Source organism: Geotrypetes seraphini, chromosome 16 (assembly GCF_902459505.1).
Source record: "Geotrypetes seraphini chromosome 16, aGeoSer1.1, whole genome shotgun sequence".
Classification (NCBI taxonomy): domain Eukaryota; kingdom Metazoa; phylum Chordata; class Amphibia; order Gymnophiona; family Dermophiidae; genus Geotrypetes; species Geotrypetes seraphini.
In genome coordinates, this window is record NC_047099.1 from 22,162,667 (window position 1) to 22,185,095 (window position 22,429).

The 22,429-nt window shown below is 44.6% G+C and overlaps 1 protein-coding gene across 1 annotated transcript in view; it reads left to right on the forward strand.

Annotated features, from left to right (window-relative positions):
- Nucleotides 1-22,429, forward strand: part of LOC117349910 (NXPE family member 3-like) — a 58,495-nt gene that overhangs the window by 11,101 nt on the left and 24,965 nt on the right. Inside the window, exon 3 of the mRNA XM_033923626.1 lies at nt 12,919-12,989. Within this exon, the coding sequence (XP_033779517.1) occupies nt 12,919-12,989 (71 nt within the window). The remainder of the gene's footprint in view (nt 1-12,918; nt 12,990-22,429) is intronic.

Consider the following 22,429-nt stretch of genomic DNA (forward strand, 5'->3'; position numbering starts at 1 on the left):
AATTCTATCTGTATTGTATGTCTATCCTGTTCCCATTTAATTTTCTTTTTTTCTAATGCTTCTGTCTGTGCTCTGAGCTCATGGTAAGGAATGTAAGTGGAGGAATTTCTGTAACTACCTCTGCCATGCCCTCTATTTCCTGTGTGTGGTGTTTTATTGCATTGGGGTGCTTCTTCTGCATGCCACGTCCTAGCTTCTGATACTGAAATAATTTGAGTTGGCTGGGTCTTCCACACAGACCCAATCCTGAACAGTAAAGTGTCAAAAGGGGTAGCTTTAGGATCCTCCGAAAACAACAGAAGGTGTTTAGTAATCTTGGGGATAATAATTCTAATAGAAATTCTTTATGTTCTCTCTGACCATAATCAGCCGAAGTAGGCCAGTGTTCATGTTCGTTAAGTACCGCCTTGATTACCCACACCCTATATGCAAACTGCTCTAGTGTATCACTTGGCAGGGGTGAAAGAGTTCTAAGTACTTGTAAGGAGGTGCAGCAAAATAGTTGTTCGATGCCCATCTTTACAAATTGGTATGGATGAACAAGAGATCCAAATTTATAATAATGTGGACTCAGGGCTAGGTGCATAAGCTTATCAAAATCTGCATTGTTCCTTTTGTATTTCCCTAGACCCCAGTGAATCAGTTTGTCAGTAGCCCATTTGCACCATTCATTTATGTTAAAAAGCTTAGGGCCCACTTTCTCCACTATTCTTTCAATGTCACTATCTTTCATATGTCCCTGCAGTACTACTGTTACTGGTACTGTGTCACTTATAGGGGCACTATTGGTATTGCTCTGGCATGGTAATGAATTTTCCTCACCTTCGTTTGTCTTTTCTTCCTACTGCTCTACATCTGTAGCTGGTTTACCTTTTCGCTGGCCTGCTACAAAAACTGTGTTCTGTTTCTCTATAAAGTGACTACAAGGATTATAGGGTGAAGGTTGCACTAGTGCAGATAGCAGAATCTGTGAGGACACAGCATTAACCTGTCCCTGTGAGACACATTTTGACTTTAAATACTTTAATTCTGCCTTGGCCTCTTCTAATTGTTCATTTACAGCTAAAAAGGAATTTGTAGCTTGAACAATTTGGTTTCTTAGCATGGATATATTAATTTGTGCCTCATCTAAGTCTTTGGACAGCTGATGGCACTGAGTTTTCAAGTCAGTATTTTCTTGTCTGATACTAATAATTCCTCTACATAGGCCTTGAATGAATAGACCCTTTCGTTTATTTGTTTTCTTTCTAAACTCCTGAGAATGATTAACCATTTGTTTCTGAATATCGTGCCATGTGTGTTCTGGAAAATTACCCTCATAAGGACCTCCCTTCTTGTCAAAATATTTCTGTACAATATCTGAGTTCTTGAAAATCAAAAGGGTTCATGTTTGAGGCTGCAGTCTGCCTTGGTATGTGGGTCTTCTAAATGACCCTGTCTGTGTGTAGCCTTTGAGACTGAAATATTCCCACTGATGAAGGAGGGAGATTTTAGTTAAAAGGTAGAAAAATGAGGTAAAGCGTGTTAGGCAAGAGTCATTGGCATAAAGAATACACTTATGCCCACACTTGCCCACACTGGTTACTACCTGAAATTTACAGGCAGAAGTTTAGTAGGAAAAAATATAAGAAGTCTGTTACAGTGGCGTACCAAGGGGGGGGCGGGGGGGCGGTGCGCCCCGGGTGCCAGCCCTAAGGGGGTGCTCCCGGCCTTGCCGTTCAGTCCCCTCCATCCCCCAAAGGACCGCTCGCCCCACTGACCTTCCTGCACCACCTGTGAAGCAGCCCGCAGCAGGATCGCGAAGTCAGCGTCAGCGATCCCTGCGCTGCTTAGGCGCTGCTTCCTGTGCCGCGATCCCGCCCCTCCTCTGACGTCAGAGGAGGGGCGGGACCGTGGCGCAGGAAGCAGCGCAGGGATCGCTGACGCTGACTTCGCGATCCTGCTGCGGCTGCTTCATAGGTGGTGCGGGGAGGCCAGAGGGGCGAGCGGTCCTTCGGGGTGGGTCGGGGCATCAGGCCTTCAGGGTGGGGTGGGCGGGCAGGCAGGCAGGCTTTCAAGGGGGAGGGGGTGACAGGCAGGCAGGCAGGCCTTCAAGGGGGGACAGGCCTTCGGGGGGGTGCAGACCTTCAAGGGGTGCAGGCCTTCAAGGGGGGGCAGGCAGGCCTTCAGGGGGGGTGCAGGCCTTCGGGGGGGGTGTAGGCCTTTGGGGGGGTGCAGGCCTTCAAGGGGGGGTGCAGGCCTTCAAGGGGGGGGGACAGGCCTTCAAGGGGGGAAAGGCAGGCAGGCCTTCAAGGGGAGGACAGGCCTACAAGGGGGGGACAGGCCTACAAGGGGGTGGGACAGGCCTTCAAGGGGGGGAAAGGCCTTTGGGGGGGGTGCAGACCTTCAAGGGAGTGCAGGCCTTCAAGGGGGGGTGCAGGCCTTCAAGGGGGGGTGCAGGCAGGCAGGCAGGCCTTCAAGGGGGGACAGGCCTACAAGGGGGGGGAGAAGCTACAAGGGGGTGGGACAGGCCTTCAAGTGGGGGACAGGCCTTCGGGGGGGTGCAGGCCTTCGGGGGGTGCAGATCTTCAAGGGGGGGACAGGCAGGCAGGCCTTCAAGGGGGAGACAGGCCTACAAGGGGATGGGACAGGCCTTCAAGGGGGGTGCAGGCCTTCAAGGGGGGACAGGCAGACCTTTAAGGGGGGACAGGCCTTTGGGGGGACCATGATTTAGAAGTACACGGAGGGAAGGGGGTGTTCAAAGAGACGTGCATATGCCAAACTTTGGGGGGGGGGAAATAATGGGTCTGAAAATAGAGGAGAGGGAGAGAGATGATGGACCATGGGATTTAGGGAGGGAAGGAACAGAAAGGGAGAGAAATTGGACACAAGGGATGGTGTGGAGGAGGGATAGAGATACTGGATAGGAGGGTAATTAGGAAAAGAAAGGGAGAGATGGTGGACTCTGGGGTGGTGGGGAAGGAGAGAGAGATGCCGGATGAAAGGGTATTTAAGAAAAGGTGGATCTGTGGAGGGAGATGAAAAAAAAGGAAAGATACCAGACTTCCTGGGAAGGGAAGGGAAATGGAAAGGGAGGACAGAGTTGGCAGATGGATGGTTAGCATGCAGAAAGAAGGAGACTCTGGCAAGCAAGTTATCAGAAGAAAACCAGAACCTTGGACCAACAAGATTTGAAATATAACCAGACAACAAAAGGTAGAAAAATTAATTTTATTTTCTGTTTTGTGATTATAATATGTCAGATTTGAAATGTGTATCCTGCCAGAGCTGGTGTTGGACTGCAAACGTGAGCTAGGATTTAACAGAGAGAGGAAAAGTCCTTTTTGTTTCTTTATTTTATTTACACCACAGCGCCAGTGTGGTTAGGAGAAGCCAAAGGGGGTGAAAAAGCTAGAAAACCCACCAGGAGTTTTGAAAAAAATCACCCAACTGGGCAGGAAAATCGAATTGAAAAACCAATTCAATAGAGCTGAATCGAATCAAAATTTTTTTTCCTGTATCTGGCAGCATTAGTTTGCGCTACTGTCTTAGACTTTAGGACCTGGGATTGGGGAGAGAAGGCATCCTCAGTACTTTATAATGCAAGTGAAACGAGGATTTGGTCAGACTTTTGAAGGGTCTGCAGAAAAAAAATATTGTATAGGCCGGGGACATGAGACAGCAGGAAATGGGAACTTTTCTTCCTTCTATTTTTGTGAATGGAAAGGCTGAGGATGTCAGAGAGTTCAGTTAAAATATGTGCTTTATAAGAAAATATAATAATGTGTTTTATAAAGTTTATAGCATAGCTGGCCTACCCAGTGAGGTGTTCCTAGTGGTGATGGTGGCAGCGTGTCAATGTGTTGAGAGGAAGAGGTGGTCTGGGAAATTCTGCTGAGCAAACTCCGGGCCCATTTCCATCCCCCAGTTAGTCCACTCCACTCAACTGGTTCACACACTGAGTGGGTCTTTGGGTATTGTTTTGGGATCTCTTCCAGTGGTTTATCTCCTTCTGGTCCAAGGAAGGAAACTTTGTTATCCTTAGCATTGACCTACAGAATATGTTTGTAACAGCGCTGCTTGTGTGGCATTAGGCTATGTAGTGATCGAAAGAAAAAAACAGACCTTTCCACATTTTTGCACTATATGGTGGGTGTATGAGGAGATTCACATTTCCTGCACAGCTAAGTCCATGTGAAGTTACCTTGTGCTGTATTTGACATCTAGCAAGGTCTCTGTTTGAAAGGAAAGATCTAAACTTAAAAATGAAGTGGCCAGAAGTTATGGTAAAAGCAGATAGTGTAGCTGGTTTTAAGAAAGATTTGGACAAATTCCTGGAGGAAAAGTCCATAATCTGTTATTAAGACATGGGGGAAGTGTCTGCTTGCCCTGGATCGGTAGCATGGAATGTTGCTACTCTTTGGGTTTTGACCAGGTATTAGTGTCCTGGATTGGCTACCATGAGAATGGGCTACTGGGCATGATGGACCATTGGTCTGACCCAGTTAGGCTATTCTTATGTTATGTTCTCATCTGTAGGGGCCTTTGTTTTCACTTCTTATTTTAATGTATTTTTTTTCTGGGAACTTATCAGTGTTTTTTATAATGAGAACAAAAATGGAAGAGAATTAATGTGTGTGGGATGAGGGGGTAACTAATTTCTTCAGCTAAATAATTCAATCCACTTCAAACAGACATAGGAGAACTCACGCACCATTCACACACCCTCCAACCAAAAACGTCAAAAGAAAAAAACTGTTCGACAACCTCCTAGCCATTCGAGCTGCAACACTCGACCCCCAACTCTACAACCAATTGACATCGACCACAGACTGTAAAACCTTCAAAAAGAAATAAAAACCCTTGTATTCAAAAAACACATAAAACCGAACTAACACAATCAGAACTGTCCCAAGCATCACCTGCAACTTCTGATGTCATGACAATTCAGACATAATTTATGTTATGTTATGTTTGGAATATAAGAAAATTTTCACTGCCTGTTTCTATTCTGACCATTTATTCTGTTTCATGGTCATTACAAAAAATATTTTTTTACATAGGGGGGGGGTGTCAAAAAATGATGGGCCCCGGGTGCCACATACCCTAGGTACGCCACTGGTCTGTTAGAAGAGCAGAGGTGTCAGCTGAAGGTTCCAGTCCAGTGTGCACTGGGCCTTTCACCAGGGCAGAGACTGACAAGAAATAGAATTAAAAGCACAAGTTAAAAAAGTAAAAGTTATTAGTACAGATGTGGCGTGTCTTAATTGAGTGACTGTTTTCACTTTGGACTCTGCTTTTCTTCAGAGCAGCTCAAATATTCTTACATGCAACACACTCTAGCAAAGCATAAAATGCAAACTGGCACAGGTAACACTACAAAGCCTTTTGATAGTAAAATCTCACCAAATATAAAACCCAAAATATTACTGAAACTTTTCACCAGTGTGTCATCCAGTCTAAAGTACAATCTAAGGGTTTCCCGAGGTCTTTTGATTTCTATCTCACTCTGTCTATACTGCACAAGGCCTTTTGAGTGGAAAATACCATCTCCCACCTTGTCTTATGCAGCCAATAATTCTATCCTGCCTATTCCATACAAAAAAGAAAAAAAAAATGGTATTCTACTTACCCAGATGAAATCATCAGGAAGGACTGATACGAGCCCCCAAAATGTAAGGATTAATGTAGGGGTTATGTTAGGCGCCCTTACCAAACGCCAGGTCCTGAGTTCAATACCTTCACAGAAGATTCACCAGGAGTAGAATCAAATAAGAAACAGCCAGAGGTGATTGGATAAAGAATATATTATAGAAATAGGCTTACAGAAAAGCAATATTCATAAGCATTACAATTAAGCATTACAATTAATGAGAGAGCAAAGCAGTTTCCCTGCCTTACAGAGTCCAGAAAGAAGTGTGAAGTTCCAGGGAGAGGCAGAGAGAGAGAAAAAAGGGGGATGGGGTAATGATATAAGCTTCGGGTTCCTGAGATAGAGAGAAGGGATAGAGAGATAGATAGAGAAAGAGATAGATCCATGTGTGTTGCAGAGAGGAGGCTTTTATAGCTTGGAATCTTATTCTGAATATAGAAACTATTGAATTTCCCAGTATCTTTCTGTTTAGAATTTGTAAACTGTTTGAAACAATGGTTAGTTTAATTGATAATGAGGGTGTGATACTTGCAGGCATGGTAGATGGGATTAGTCTCTGGCTTCTTTGTCCCATTCAAGCAGCCTATCTTCTTGATAAACAATCCAGTCTGGCTGGATGATTAATGTATGTGAATTCTGTGCAGGAGCCCAGAATTCTGCATCAACATTCCAGAGTCAGATTGATATAATGTCCCATAGGCCTTTGCTGACATTGGTTAGGGCAACCAAAATTGCTGATTGCTAGCAATGCTAGGGCTGACACATGTCATTCTCTTCCTTCCATCCATCCACTGTTTGCCCTCTGTCTGCCTCTTTCATATAGCATTGACTCTCTTTCTATGCCCACTTTCAGAAACTGTCTGCCACCCCTTCCATCTCTCCCCCCCAAATAGGTCTGTCATCCATCTTCTTTCCTCTGTTCCCCCCATAGTCTGGCATCTCTCTCCTTCCCTCCCCCTGTGATTTTTAGCATTCTTCTCATTTTCTCCACTCAGATCTGGTATCTATGTCTCTTGCCCCCTAACCCTCATGCTCTGGCATCTCTCTCTCTCCTTTTCTTTTCTTCCCTGGTCTCTTCCTTCTCTATTTTCTGCCTCCATCTAAATAAAATTATTTCTTACTATCCAGTCCTCAGTTTCCCTCTTTTCACTATGTCTACCCACAGCTTGCCACCACTTTCTTTCACCCCCCCCCCCCTCCAATATCTCACTACCTCTGTCCTCTTCTCATCCAACATATGCCCTTTTTTAACACTCCTTCCATCCAGTATATGCTCTCTTTCTCCACTTCCATTCAGCATCTACTCCCCCAACTCTCCCCTCCCAACTGACATCCAATATCTGCCCTCTTCTCTCTCTCTCTCCCTCCACACCAATTCCATCAAGTACCAAGCCCCCTTCTTTCTCTCCCCCTCCATAGAGTATCCAGCCCCCTTCTCTCTCTCTCTCTCTCTCCCTCCGCCTCAATTTCATCAATTTATCCTGCCCCTTCACCTCCCCACCATTGCTGCTGCTGCTGCTTTCCCACATGGTCCTGATGGCACAGGATAAACCTCAAGCACCACTTAACCTATTCCCCTTGTTGGCCCATCACCCTCCCTTCCCCTCATCTTTGCGATTGCCTTTCAGTTTCAAAATGAAGAGGGGTTTTTCAGGCAGGCCCTAGCTGCTCAAACAGCTGCTCAGCTCAAAGTTTCCCCTTGTTGTGAGCTGCCCAGGCAGAAACAGGAAGCTGCATCAGAGAGGAAGCTTTGGGCTGAGCAACCGCTTGCAATTTAAGAGAACTGCTGCTGCGCCAGGGCACATCTGAAAAAGAAAATGTCCATTTTGAAACTGAAAGGTGACTGCAAAGATGAGAGGAAGGGAGGGAGATCGGCCAACAAGGGGAAGAAATGCCCAGACTGCAAGGCCCCCTGGAACTATGGCGCCCAAGACAGCTGCCTTGTTTGCCCTCCTCTAACACAACACTAGTGGGCCCCCCTGATGTTTTCGGGCCTGAGGCACATGCCTACTGGGCCTACCATTTAATCCAGCCTTGCTGGTAACCCTATTCTTTCCTACCCCCATTCCTGATTTCATGCTTACCTGCTTGTTTTCAGACTGAAATAAGGCTTGTAGCATTTTCCTATAGTTTCAAGTTTCAAGTTTATTAGATGATTTGATAAATTGCTTAATCAAATATTCTAAGCGATGTACACTTTAAATTTAAACAATTAGTAAATATAAAAAAAAAAAAACAATACAGTACATACAATTATTAAATAATGGGTAAGAACTCATGATTATTAACATTGATAAACGGGAAAGAAGGGAAGAACTACAATTCATAAAGTAAAGAAGAAACATTGATGGGAAACACAAAAGGAAATAATTAACACAGGTTTCATATAGAAAACATAATACTAAAACTAAAATTATAATGTAAAAGCATCTTTAAAAAGGAAGGTTTTAAGTTCAGTTTTAAATTTTCCAAGTTCTTTTTCCTCTCATAAGAAAATAGGAAGAGCGTTCCATGTCTGTGGTGCAGTACAAGAAAAAATAAATTGTCTCCTTGTATTGATAATTTTTAACGAAGGGACAGATAGCAGATTTTGTTCACTAGAACGTAATATTCTTTTTGTAGAATAAGGAACAAGAAATCGATATAAAAATGCTGGGGTTTTGTTGTTCAGAGTCTTAAAGATTATTAAACATAATTTATAAGTAATTCTGTAATTGACAGGGAGCCAATGAGCCTCTTTGAGGAGTGGTGTTACATGATCATATTTTTTTGCATTGGTTATTAATTTTATGGCTGTATTTTGTATGATTTGTAATCTTTTAATTTCATATAGTGCAATTCCTTTAAATAAGGAATTGCAATAATCAATTTTAGACATCACCAAGGAGTGAATAAGTATTGTAATTGATTTAGGACAAAGAAATTTTGAAATGGACCGAATTTTGCGTAACCTATAAAAGGTGATTTTTACAATGTTACTAATGTGGTCATGGTAAGAAAGTTTAGTGTCAAAAATTACTCCCAAAATTTTTGTATTTTTTACTAACTGTAGGGGTACATTAAGAATAGAAATAGGAGCAACAAGAGGAAAACTCTCTTTCCACGGAAATAGCATAACATTGGTTTTATTGATATTGAGTGCCAATCTGTTTTTATCTAGCCAATGATGTACTTGATCTAGTTTTTCATTAATGACCAAAATTTCACTTTGATTATTATTATTTAATGGGTGCAATAATTGGATATCATCGGCATAGGCAAAAACATGAAATCCTATGGATTGGCATAAAGTCAACAAAGGTGCCAGAAAAATATTGAAAAGCAAAGGTGAAAGAATAGATCCTTGTGGTACCCCATGTGAAATTTGAGATGAGAGGGATATTGAATTATTAAAAATGACTGTAGACGTGCGGTCAGTAAAGTAAGATGTGAACCAAGCCAGTTCCATGGCAGCTGGGTTCACTGCAGCACAAACATCAGATATAAATGTTGTTTAAAAATACCATATTGGAAGCCCAGACCATATGTATTCCACGGGTGGAAAAAAAAGCAAACGTCAGCCAGCATCGTTACAATGTGACGTGAAATGGGCTATTAAAGTCAAAAGAGCATCCTTCAAAGAAAGATCCAAATTAAGAAAATAAGAAGCAGTAGAATGCTGAAAGAGAATATGAATAGAAACTTGCCACAGAGCTGCAAGGAGTGGAGTTGTAGCCTAACAGTTGGTGCAACAGACTATGATCCTGGAAAACTGGGTTCAGTTCACCCTTCCCCCCAACTCCCTGTGACCCTGAGCAAGTCATTTAACCCCAGGTACCATAGTTAGATTGTGGGCCTGCCAGGACAGATAAGGAAAGCATTTAAGAGTACCTGACTGCTCAATGTAAATCACTTAGGATCCCCTTGGAGATACAGAAATAAATAAATTATATCTGCCATTTGAATGGCCAGTCTTCCAATTTTCTAAGGTCTTCCTGCAATTTTTCACAGTCTGAAGGTATTTTAACAACTTTGAATAGTTTTGCGTCATCTGCAAAATTAGGGCCCCTTTTACAAAGCCGCAGTAGTGATTCCCACACAACAAATGCAATGATGCCCATTCAGTTTCTATGGGCTTCATCACATCTGCCGCACCGGCAGTGATGTGCCAAGGTAGGGGCAGGGCGGTCCACTCCAGGTGCATGCTCTAAGGGGGTGCACATTTGACACATTGGGCCCGGGACCTCCTGCCCTACTCTACCACTGCTGCTTTCCCGAACCAGCAGCAGTGGCAGTAAACTTTAGATTCAGCCATCGCGGGACCTTCCTGCACCTCCCCATGGCTACTGGTCCATCCCCTCCAGCATCACTTCCTTGTTCCAGAGAAAAGCCAGCAGCCATGGAGAGGTGCAGAAAGGTCCCATGATGCATACATTTAAGTTTACAGCCACTGCTGCTGGTTTGAGAAGCATATAGCAGTGGTGGGGAGATGAGGGGGCAGGATACTGGATGGCATTGGGGTGGAGGGAGAGAGAAGGGAGCAGGATACTGGTATAGAAGGGTGGTGGATGGAGAGGGAGGTGGAGTAGATGGAGGGAGGGGAGGCAAATGCTGATGGAATTGGGGTACAGAGAGAGACAGAAGGGGGAAGGATACTGGATGGAATTGGATTGGAGGGAGAGATAGGGACTGATGCTTATGAAAATGGGGTAAAGGGCAAGAGAGGGGGCAGACATTGGATGTTAGTGGGAAGGGGAGCAGATGCTGGAAAGAAGGGATGGGAGAGAGAGGGGAGCAGATGCTGGATGGAAGTGGGGAGGAGAGAAAGATGGGAGCAGATGCTGGATGGGAGAGGATACTGAAAGGAAGGGGTAGAGAAAGAAAGCACATGATGGAAGTGGATGGGATAAATAAAAAAGGGCACATGCTGAATGGGGGAAGAGGATATATTAGAAGGGTGAGAGAAAGAGGTGGTAAGCTGTAGGTAGATTCAGTGAAAAGAGGGAAATTCAATTCTTTCTTCCTATTCAGTACTCAATCTAGACAGATGCAGAAAATAAATTGAGAGGGAAGAAAAGGAAAGGGAAGAGAGAGGAGATAGTGAAATGCCAGACCATGGGGGGTGGGGGGGAGAAGGAAGGAAAGGAGAGGCAAGAGATGTCAAATCATTGGGGGAGAGGAGGGAAGGGAAGAAGCTGGATGCCAGACCAATGGAGGTGGAGGGAGAGATGAAAAGGACATAGAAAGAGAGAGGATGCCATATGGAAGGGGCAGAGAGAGAGCAGGAAGAGAGTGAGGAGAAGATGAGGATAGCAGAAACCAGAGATGACAAAAGTAGAAAAAATTTATATTTATTTATTTATTTTTGCTTTAGGATAAAGTATTGTAGCTGTATTGATAAACGTTAATAAATAGAAAATGGAAATAAGGTGATCTTTTTATTGGACTAATTTTGTACACATATCAAATTCTTGAAGATGGTCCTGGTGTTCTGTCTCCCTGATGTGGTGACCAAGTTCCGCAATCTCACCCGGAGATCAGCAGGTATCCTGGAGAGCTCGGCCCTCTGATTTCATGCAGGAGATCTTTCACTTCTGCTATCGGCTCCGGCTGGGCTAGTGTAGACATCTCTACCTCCGGGGCCAAAGCTGGGGAGGGCGCCCGCTGTCCACCTTGTGCTGCCATGTTGGAGGCTTCCGCGCTGCTAGGCACAAAAGCAAAATCTTTCAGAGCTTTATGGATGGTTGAGGACAACCAAACTTTACAAATGTGATCCACAAAGGTACCATACATCCATGCACTTTTTTTGTGCAAATTATATGCGTTTTGGACAGTGAAGGAGCTAAATTAAGGCCCGAGCATGTGGAGCTCCGCGTTCAGCCGACTATCTAGGACGGTGATGTCACTTCCTCACCCTTATTGGACTAATTTTAATACATTTATGACTAATTTAGGGACTAAATCTCCCTTCCTCAGGTCAGGACAGGATACTCTAACAGCAGATCTGTTCGTGATCCCCTTCTTAATCATTCCTAGCATTCTGTTCACCCTTTTTGCCGCCGCCGCACATTGTGCAGATGGCTTCATTGACTTGTCAATCAGAACTTGTTTAGTTTTACAATGGGTGTACTGCTCACTGCAGTATGTAAGATGCTGCCTTTTCCTATGTAAAGTGGAACCTTGGTTTGCGAGCATAATTCGTTCTAGAAGCATGCTCGTAAACCAAAGTGCTCGTATATCAAGGCCTGGCTCTTGCTCTCTCTGAGATTCTAATAAGATTCTCGGAGAGAGTGGGAGACAGAAGGCCTTGAGCATGCGCCAGTGCTCAAGGTCCAGCCCAGCAGAGATCAGCGGCAAGCGGCAGGTTCTTCCGGCACCGGCACGTCCTGTGGGTTGGTGCTGCGTGCCGGTGCCAGATTGCAGTAAGGGTTTGGGTTTGGGCGGGTGGATGATGCCGGTTCTCGGGGGTGGGGGCTCACAAATCGAGTCAATGCTCAGTTTGCGAGGCACGATTTGCAAGAGTGTTTTTGCTCGTCTTGCAAAACACTCTCGAACCGTGTTACTCGCAAACCGAGGTTTGACTGTACACTCTTGCTGTGCAATGTGTGGATTATTACGCTGAAGATTTTGGCCGTACGGGTCTTATGAAGAAACTTTGGCGAAACGCATCAGGGCCCAGAGATTAAGGGCCTTTTCTATCAACCCAGAGATTAAGGGCCTCTTCGATCAAACTGCGCTAGCAGTTTGTAATGCGGTGAGCCGCGCTGCTCCCAATGCTCATAGAATTCCTATGAGCTTCGGGAGCAGTGCAGGCCATTCAGCGCAGCTCTCTGCACTAAAAACTGCTAGCTCAGTTTGATAGAAGAGGCCCTAAATTAAGTGTATTATTTAACACAATTGTAAACAAAATTCAAAAAGGTAAGGTAAGTTACATATTTGAGCAATTACATTTGGTGCGATGATAAAAAGTAGAGACAAGTCAAGAGAGCAAACATCCCTGAAGTGGTCTCTAAAACAGTTCTGAGCACATCTAAACATCACATTAAAAAATAATAATAATTTCATAGTTATATGCTAAGTTGGTTTTGTTTTCCAGAGCAGGATTTTAGATCACATCAGTGCAGCCCTTGGGTTTATCTGCTCATCACCTTGGGAGAATCTCTTCATAAAGGTGGTTAATAAATCTTAATAAATAAATAAATGTAGAGGATAGGTAACTGTTTTATCTGTGGAGATCCCGGAGGGCTGCCGCACTAAAACCTCTTGTGTCATCTCACTCATTTCATTCTCTCTCTCTTTGATTCCAGTAAACTAATTGATCAAGAGGTCCCAAGGCGAATTCCTGCAATTCATGTCCTCGCTGGGAACAGCAGCCAAAGTAAGGATCGCACAACCCCACAGGCCTGTCCCAACCCTCTGCCATATCTGTACCATATAATAATAATAATAACTTTATTTTTGTATACCGCATTACCATGGAAGTTCTATGCGGTTAACAGATGAAGAGACTGTACATTTACAGTGAAGTTACTTTTTTTATTTTTTATTTTTTTTTGGCATAGCAACATTTACATTTTCAGCAACGCTACATTTACGGTGAAGTTATTTCTCAGCTAGGTTACAAATTGCAGAGAAGTTACATTTGCTGCAAGTTACATATATATAGCGGAGTTCATACAGTAGTGTTACATATGGCGGTGATACATACTGTGGTGATTAGTTGGATAGTGTGATCCATTTTGTTTAACCATTTGGTGGCTGACAAGCTTGGAGGAGTCGAGAGTCTGAGGTAAGTCAAGGTCCAAGGAAGAGGGGGGGAGAAGTTAGAGGAATTTATCAAAAAGGTAGGTTTTGATTGACTTCCTGAACATTTGGTAGGGGGGGAATTGGAGATGAGTGCCCGCTTGGAATGCTAGGGATCTGTCGAGGAATTTCTTGTAGAGGCAGCCTTTCAGGTAAGGTAAGGAAAACAGGTAGGTGTTTCGTGTACGAGAGGGGCCTGCAATTTCAAGGTGCTCAGATAGGTAGATTGGAGAAGAGCCTGCTAGGGTTTTGAAGCAGAGGCAAGCGAATTTGAAGATGATCCTTGCCTCCACCGGCAGCCAGTGGAGTTTAGTGTAATAGGGGCTAACGTGGTCATATTTTTTGAGGCCGAAGATGAGGCGGACGGCAGCATTTTGAACTATTCTTAAACGTTTGATGGTGTTTTTATAGGATCCCAGGTATATGATGTTACAATAGTCCAGTATACTTAAGATTAGTGATTGGACCAGAAGACGGAAAGAGAGGTGGTCGAAGAGGCGTTTAATGGTACAAAGTTTCCAGAGGGAGCAGAAACATTTTTTGACCTGGGCATTGGTATGATCTTCGAAGGTCAAGCATCTGTCTAGGAGGACTCCAAGGATTTTTATGGTGGGGTTGATAGGATAGTCTAGGCCGTTCAATTTCAGGGAAGTGTTTGTAAGTTTATGGTTAGGACTTGCCATGAAAATTTTGGTTTTCGATGTTCAATTTTAATTTGAATTGTGAGGTCCATAGTTCTAACTTGGTGAGGATGGAGGAGATGAGTTGTTCCGTCTGTTGTGTGAGTGAAGTTAGGGGAATGATAATGGTAATGTCATCTGCGTATATGAATGATTTTAGGTTTAAGTCAGCAAGTGTCCGTGCCAGGGGGGCCAAGTAAATGTTGAAAAGGGAGGGGGATACAGGGGAGCCTTGTGGGACTCCGCAGGGGTTGCGCCAGTGATGGGAGAAGGTTCCGTTGCTGTGGACCTGGTAAGTACGGTTAGTTAGGAAGCTTGAGAACCAGTTTAGTACTTGGCCGGTAATGCCGATGGAGTCAAGGCAGTTGAGCAGGATATTGTGGTCGACCAGATTGAAGGCGCTGCTTAGGTCGAATTGGAGTACTAGGGCGCTTTTGCCCAGTGAGAACAAGTGGAGGAGGTCAGAGCAGCTAAGACAGTTTCTGTGCTGTGGTTTGTGCGGAAGCCGGATTGGGAGTCGTGAAGGATGTGGAACTTTTCTAGGTAGTTCATGAGGTCGTGGTTAATAAGGCCTTCCATGAGTTTTTGGAAGATTGGGATGTTGGCGATGGGTCTGTAGTTGGCGGTGGAGGAGATAGGTTCCTTGTTGTTTTTAAGGCGGGGGGATACAAGAATGTGGCCAAGTTCAGTCGGGAAGTGACCTGTGGACAGGCATAGTGAAACCCAATTGAAGAGGTCGGCTTTGAATGAGGGGGGAGCGGATTTCATGATGGTGGGTGGGCAATTGTATAATAGGCAGTTGGAGTTAGCGTATTTTGAGTAGAGATTGAGAAAGAGGTTCCAGTCTGGGCTTTCGAAGGAGCTCCAGGTCATGTCTGTAATTGAACCTATTGTGTCTGCTGCAGGAAGGTTGAATATTGGCTCAGGGCTGGGAGCTATAAGAGATGATTTTAAGGTGTGAATTTTGTTGGCAAAATGGTCTGCTAGGATTGTAGCGGGGGGGCGGGAGGTCGGAGCTGGAGCGTTTGTGTGAATCTGTGTCTAGGAGGGAGTTGACTATTCTAAAGAGTGCTTTACTATTTAGAGAAGGGGAATTGATTAGTTGGGAGTAATGTTTACTGCGTTTATCGTTGATCTATCTTTTGTATTCGTTGACTTTCAGTCGCCAGTTGAGTCTATCGTTGTCAATCCCTGATTTACGCCATTTGTCTTTCAAGTTTCTGTACTTCGCGTTTTATGACTAGGAGATTCGCGTCAAACCAGCTGTTTGAGGGCCGAGGGATTTTCTTGCGAAGTCTTAGAGATGCGATGGTGTTTAGGACTTGGTCGCTGAAGTTTTTCCAGTCTAGGTAGAAGTTGGGGTCAGGGTCGGAGTTAGAAATGAGGGTGTAATGTGACCAGAAATCTTCTGGATTAATATTTTCTCTTGTCTAGATCATTATCTTTGTATGTTTGGGCGTGGGTTTCCTGTCTGGTTGTTTTTTGAGCCAGGCTAGTTCGAACTGACACAGGAGGTGGTCAGACCAAGGGATGTTAGACCAATTTTGTTCAGTGAGACTTATGTTAGGAGTAGTGGGGATGTTGGAAAGGAAAGTGATCAGGTCAAGTTGGTGACCTTTAATGTGTGTTGTGGTTTGGGGGGGCTTGGTGAAGCCTAGCGATGTGAGGAAGGAGAATAGGTCTGCAACATTGGGGTTCTCTTCTTGCTCAAGTTGTAGATTGATGTCTCCTGATAAGAGGTTGTGGGTGCCGGCTGCCGAGTTCGTAGAAGGAATTCGTAGTAGTCTTCTTTTGCTAGATTCCATTAGGGGGTATGTAGAATAGTGTGATGATAAGGTTATCAATGTAGTCAGTTTTGGAGATTTTGCAGGTGAGGATTTCCAGGTTATTAGTTGATTTGGAATCTAGGATTTGGAAGTGAAACTGGTCACGGAGAATGATGGCCAGACCACCTCCCCTTTTAGAGTTTCTTGAGAGGGGGATGATTTTGTAATGTGGTGGGAGAATATCCGCTATGATTACATCCTGGTCAGAAATGAGTCATGTTTCGGTTAGATGTACAATTTCTAGATGGGTTTCTTCCAGCCAATCTTTGAAGAGTTGGGCCTTATTTCTAACTGAGCGAATGATCAGGTAGGCGCAGGGAAGAGTGGATTGTTCTGGGAGGGGCGAAGGTTCCGTACGTTGTAAATTTTTTAGGGATCGTTTACTTTTGTGTGCTGGTCTTGGTGGGTGGCGGGTAGTGTTGATCACAGAGATGGGGAAAGGACCTGTTTCTGTGACATCATGAATGAGCCGGTGGGGGCGGAGGAATTTATCAGGTCCTGGGAATCTAGTCCATGCAATGTAGGTTGGTATAGGTTCGAAGGCTAAAGCTTTTGTAATCCAGCCTCTTGTGCTAAGCAAGTAGAGGAGGAGGAGGACAATGAGCTTGTGAGTGGGGATAGACATGTTGGAGTGGCAGTTAGGGTGGTGAAAGAGGGAGGCTGGGCTGGGGGAGGGGGGGTAGGCTGGAGAGGCGATAGTCAATTAAGATAGTCAATTAAGAGGAGATGGGCAAATACGAAAGACTCAAGGGCAGATGAGAGGAAAGGATCTGAAAATAGGTCTATGAACCTATGTTCAAGATGAGATTAGTAGCAAGTAAGATGAAAAGGACTATGAGCGGATCTGTACTAAGTGAGACAATGTGCAGGTATATTAGAGAGACTAAGAACAGATCTATAAGTCGGAATAAAGGTCTTTGTTATATGAGGTGTAAGTCTTGAGCAGTGAAGGGGGCCGACTCGATCTCCCTTCCCCTTCATTGTGCTGGGGCAGGAAAAGGCCCGGTCTGCTGAGCCCTTAAGAGGGCTGGAGGCAGGCCAGGTGCCAAAACGGCTGCTGGGGGCAGGGAAAACCGCCGATCACGATGCTCCTCCGGTGCAGTGAAGGGGGCCGACTCGATCTCCCTTCCCCTTCACTGTGCTGGGGCAGGAAAAGGCCTGGTCTGCTGAGCCCTTAAGAGGGCTGGAGGCAGGCCAGGTGCCGAAACAGCTGCTGGGGGTAGGGCAAACCGCCGATCACGATGCTTCTCCGGTGCAGTGAAGGGGGCCGACTCGATCTCCCTTCCCCTTCAATGTGCTGGGGCAGGAAAAGGCCTGGTCTGCTGAGCCCTTAAGAGGGCTGGAGGCAGGCCAGGTGCCGAAACAGCTGCTGGGGGTAGGGCAAACCGCCGATCACGATGCTCCTCCGGTGCAGTGAAGGGGGACTACTAATACACAGCTAAAGGACTCCACTTATATTATTTACTAGCTGATGCCCCGGCGTTGCACGGGTATTTAATTATAGCAATAACACTGTAAATGGATTCAAATAAAGATACTTTATAGTGGTGAATGAAATTATTTTTTTACAGCTTTATAAAAAGTACAATAATCAAATTATAATGTGAAATATTTGACAAAATGAATACAATACAACTAACACAAAACTTGATTATAAACAACATTTTTAGTTTCACCTCCAGGAGCAAGAACATATACATTCTTGGGTGAACCCACCCTTGAGCAAGCAAAATAGAGTTGTCCATGGGAAAAACAGGGGGATCTTAAATCCACTCCACAGTATGTAATAGTCTGTCCTTGTGATTTGTTGATTGTGATAGAGAATGCAAGTCTCACTGGAATTTGCAAGCTCTTAAACTGAAAAGGAAGATCTGTTGGAATAAGTGGAATCCGCGGGATAAATACGGTTTCACCTTGTCCCTTTCCGGTTAAGATAGTCGCTTCAATTACATTGGACAGTAACCTCTTTACACAAAGCCTTGTGCCATTGCAAAGTTTTGGTGGGTCAAGGTTGCTAACTGGAGATCCCACAGCTTTTTACATTTTTTCCATTGACATGAATGGGTGAAATATGATTTTATGTTTGTAGCTCCGCCCACGTGTGCAGGTGGGCCGCGAGACCCCCAGAACATATCACCCCAGGTAGTGAGGGATCTGCATACCAAGTTTCGTTCAAATCGGTCAAGCCGTTTTTGCGTGATCGCGACACATACACACACACATACACACATACATACCTCCGATTTTATATATATAGATACCTAAATATCTAAACTGTAGAAAGTGGAGCATCCCAATAGATGATATGAAATGTTTCTGAGATCTCAAGGGATACCGCCTTTAAGCTTTTGAATTTTACAAAATAATTCAGAAGTGGAACTGTTCACCAGATATTTATCTCTCACACTCATGCACACAATAGCATATTCACTGTGATTGGAATGAAGATTTTGCAGAATATGAGGGAGGAGCCACCCACGCATGTTCCATTCATGTCATTCAATCTGTCCTTTTTATCTGTACTAAGTTCTTTTCTGACTAAGATAGTTACCACTGCTCCAAGCTGGGGTGAAGGGAATTTAGATTTTTTTTAGCTTTTTTCAGTTGTAAAATCCCGGATGCATGGCCCCACCCCCTTTCGCCTACAACCCTGCCCCGTTCTGCCTCTAACCCCGCCCTGTTCTCCCCAGCCCCACCCCCCAGACAGCCTCAATCTGTTATTTCTCTACCAGTCTGGAGGGCCTCACAACATACGCGGATGCGTGTGACATCATTCAGCTCAACGCAAGACTGTATTTCGCCACCTGGCGTCTTCAGGGGTTGTGTTTACAAGGCTCACCAACATCATAACTTCACCAGTAAACTAAGCATGACTTGAACAGGGACCCAGGGTTCAGCACAAGCCGGGATCAGCTGACAAGCAGGAAACACACAGTCTACCAGGAAATCAAACTGGCAGTTTGATGTTGGTGAGCCTTGCAAACACAGCTCCTGAAGACACCAGGTGGCGAAATACAGTCTTGCGTTGAGCTGAATGCTTTATGAATTGAAGAACAGGACCATCATGAAGACAGAGAGGCCTGCCAATTGTGTTTAAGAAATTGTGATTTTCATGTGCTAGACTGTCGTGCAACTCTCAGTTCGAAGCCTCTCTGACTAGATGATCATGGACTAATGAACTCATGAACTAACCAAGATCCAGTTTTGGATAAAAGTAATGACAATGACTGTACTATGTGTGTGAAAGCTGAGAAGTGAGTGTGAGTGTGAGTGATGGGGATTAGGTTCACTGACTAAATTATTCTGATATTTATTAATAAATTAAGTATTGGAAAGTTGCACTATAATGAAATGAACTGTATGAGATAAGAATAAAATTGAATTGATTCAGATAATACTTGTTTATATTAAATATTTAACAGCTGATTTTTAGAATTTGATTTATCCAATAGGCAGCTATTTAACTAACTGGAAAAAAACCCTCAAGCTTAGGCTTTAGGTTATGCATATTCATTAGGGATATCTTGAAACCCCAACTGACTGGGGTCCCGCAGGACAGGTTGAAGAACCACTATTTATGGAATAATAAGAACATAAGAATTGCCGCTGCTGGGTCAGACCAGTGGTCCATCATGCCCAGCAGTCAGCTCCCGCGATGACCCTTAGGTCAAAGACCAGTACCCTAACTGAGACTAGCCTTACCTGCATACGTTCTGGTTCAACAGGAACTTGTCTAACTTTGTCTTGAATCCCTGGAGGGTGTTTTCCCCTATGACAGACTCCGGAAGAGCGTTCCAGTTTTCTACCACTCTCTGGGTGAAGAAGAATTTCCATACATTTGTACAGACTCTATCCCCTTTTAACTTTAGAAAGTGCCCTCTCGTTTTCTCTACCTTGGAGAGGGTGAACAACCTGACTTTATCTACTAAGTCAATTCCCTTCAGTATCTTGAATGTTTCAATCATGTCCCCTCTCAGTCTTCTCTTTTCAAGGAAGAAGAGGCCCAGTTTTTCTAATCTCTCACTGTACGGCAACTCCTCCAGCCTCTTAACCATTTTAGTCGCTCAATGCGCAACGGCGGCAAAGAAAGCTAACAGGATGTTAGGCATGATAAAGAAGGGAATCACGAGTAGATCAAGGGAGGTCATAATGCCACTTTATAGAGCAATGGTCAGACCACACTTGGAATACTGTGTCCAACACTGGTCTCCATACCTGAAGAAGGATATAACACTGCTGGAGAAGGTGCAGAGGCGAGCGACGAAGCTAGTAGAAGGTTTGGAGAACTTGAGCTACAAGGATCGCCTCAGAAAACTGGGATTATTCATCCTTGAGAAGAGAAGACTGAGAGGAGATCTGATAGAGACTTTTAAATTGCTAAAAGGAATTGACAAAATGGAGCAAGCTCACTCACCAGCAGGGGGAAAGGATGGAGAGCAAGAAATAGCTTTATTCACATTGGCGAATGTGACCCACTCGAACCAGAGGTCATGGCCTGAAGCTGAGAGGGGACACGGCCAGGACAAATGTCAGAAAGTTCTGCTTCACACAGCGAGTGGTGAACACCTGGAACTCTCTCCCGAAAGAGATGGTGGAGGAAACTACCATTCTAGGATTTAAGAGAAAATTGGACGCACATCTTCTTGCAGGACACATTGAGGGATACGAGTGACTAATGTATGCACCAGGGTACGCCTGGCTGAGCCTCCGTGTGTGCGGATCACAGGACTGGATGGACCCCAGGTCTGATCCGGTGCAGGCATTTCTTATGTTCTTATGTTCTCTGGACCCTTTCGAGTAGTACTATGTCCTTCTTCATGTACGGCGACCAGTGCTGGACGCAGTATTCCAGGTGAGGGCATACCATGGCCCAGTACAGCAGCATGATAACCTTCTCCGATCTGTTCGTGATCCCCTTCTTAATCATTCCTAGCATTTTGTTCGCCCTTTTTGCCACCGCCACACATTGCGAGGATGGCTTCATTGACCTGTCGACCAGTACTCCCAAGTCTCTTTCCTAGGGGGGTCTCTCCAAGTACTGCACTGGACATCATGTATTCGTGTATACGATTTTTGTTACCGACATGCATCACCTTACACTTATCCATGTTAAACCTCATTTGCCATGTCGCAGGTCTTCGCATTCCTCCTACGTCTTCACTACTCTGAATAACTTTGTATCATCTGCAAACGTAATCACCTCACTCGTCATACCAATTTCCAGGTCATTTATAAATATGTTGAAGAGCACGGGTCCATGCACCGAACCCTGTGGCACTCCACTTGTGACGCTTTTCCAGTCCGAGTATTGTCCATTTACCCCCACTCTCTGTTTCCTGTCCGCCAGCCAATTTTTAATCCACGCGAGTATTTCACCCTCGATTCCATGGATCGCAATTTTTCAAAGTAGTCGTTCATGCGGAACATTGTCGAATGCCTTCTAAAATTCCAGATATACAATGTAGACCGGGTCACCCTTGTCTGTCTGCCTGTTTACTCCCTTGAAGAAGTGCAGCAAGTTCGTCAAGCAAGATGTTCCTTTGCTGAAGCCATGCTGGCTGGTCCTCATCATATTGTGTCCGTCAAGGTGATCAATGATGCGGTCCATTATCAGCGCCTCTACCATCTTTCCTGGAACCGAGGTCAGACTCACCAGTCTGTAGTTTCCTGGAACTCCCCTCGAACCTTTCTTGAAGATCGGCATAACATTCGTCACTTTTCAGTCTTCTGGAATCCTTCCTGATTTGATCGACAGATTGGCTATTAGTTGAAGCAGTTCAGCTATAGCCCCTTTCAGTTCCTTGATTACCTTCTGATGGATGCCATCCGGTCCCGGGGATTTATCATTTTTAAGCCTATCAATCTGTCTGCATACCTCTTCTAGATTGACCGTCAATACTGTCAGTTTCCCATCTTCGTTTCCTGCTTATAGCCTGTTGGCTTCCGGTATGTTGTGTATATCCTCTTCGGTAAATATCTAAACACAGTAAAAACTGTGTTCAGTTTGTCGCCAATGGCTTTGTCCTCCTTTAGCACTCGCTTTATTCCATGATCTTCCAATGGCCCCACTGCTTCCTTCGCGGGTCATTTCCCCTTAATATATTAAAAGAACGGCTTGAGGATTTTTTCCTCCTTGGCTAATTTTTCCTCATAGTCTCTTGTAGCCCCTCTTACCGCCTTATGGCACCTGCTTTGATGTTGTTTGTGCTTTTTCCAGTTTTTGTCTGTTTTTGACCTTTTCCATTCCTTAAATGAAGTTTTCTTGTCTCTGATCACTTCCTTTACCGCTACTTGGATCCCCTTGTTGATACACGGTATATATAGATTTTGCGCCTCGGTGACTGTGTCCTTAAAAAGGACACAATGCTTATCCTCTTCTTAATCTTCTTCCCTACCATGAGTCTCATCCCTTTGTAATTCCCTTTTTCGGAAGTTCAGTGCCGTGGCCCTCGTTTTGGATCGATGTTTTGCCCCTGTGTCCAGGTTGAAGCGGATCATATTGAGATCGC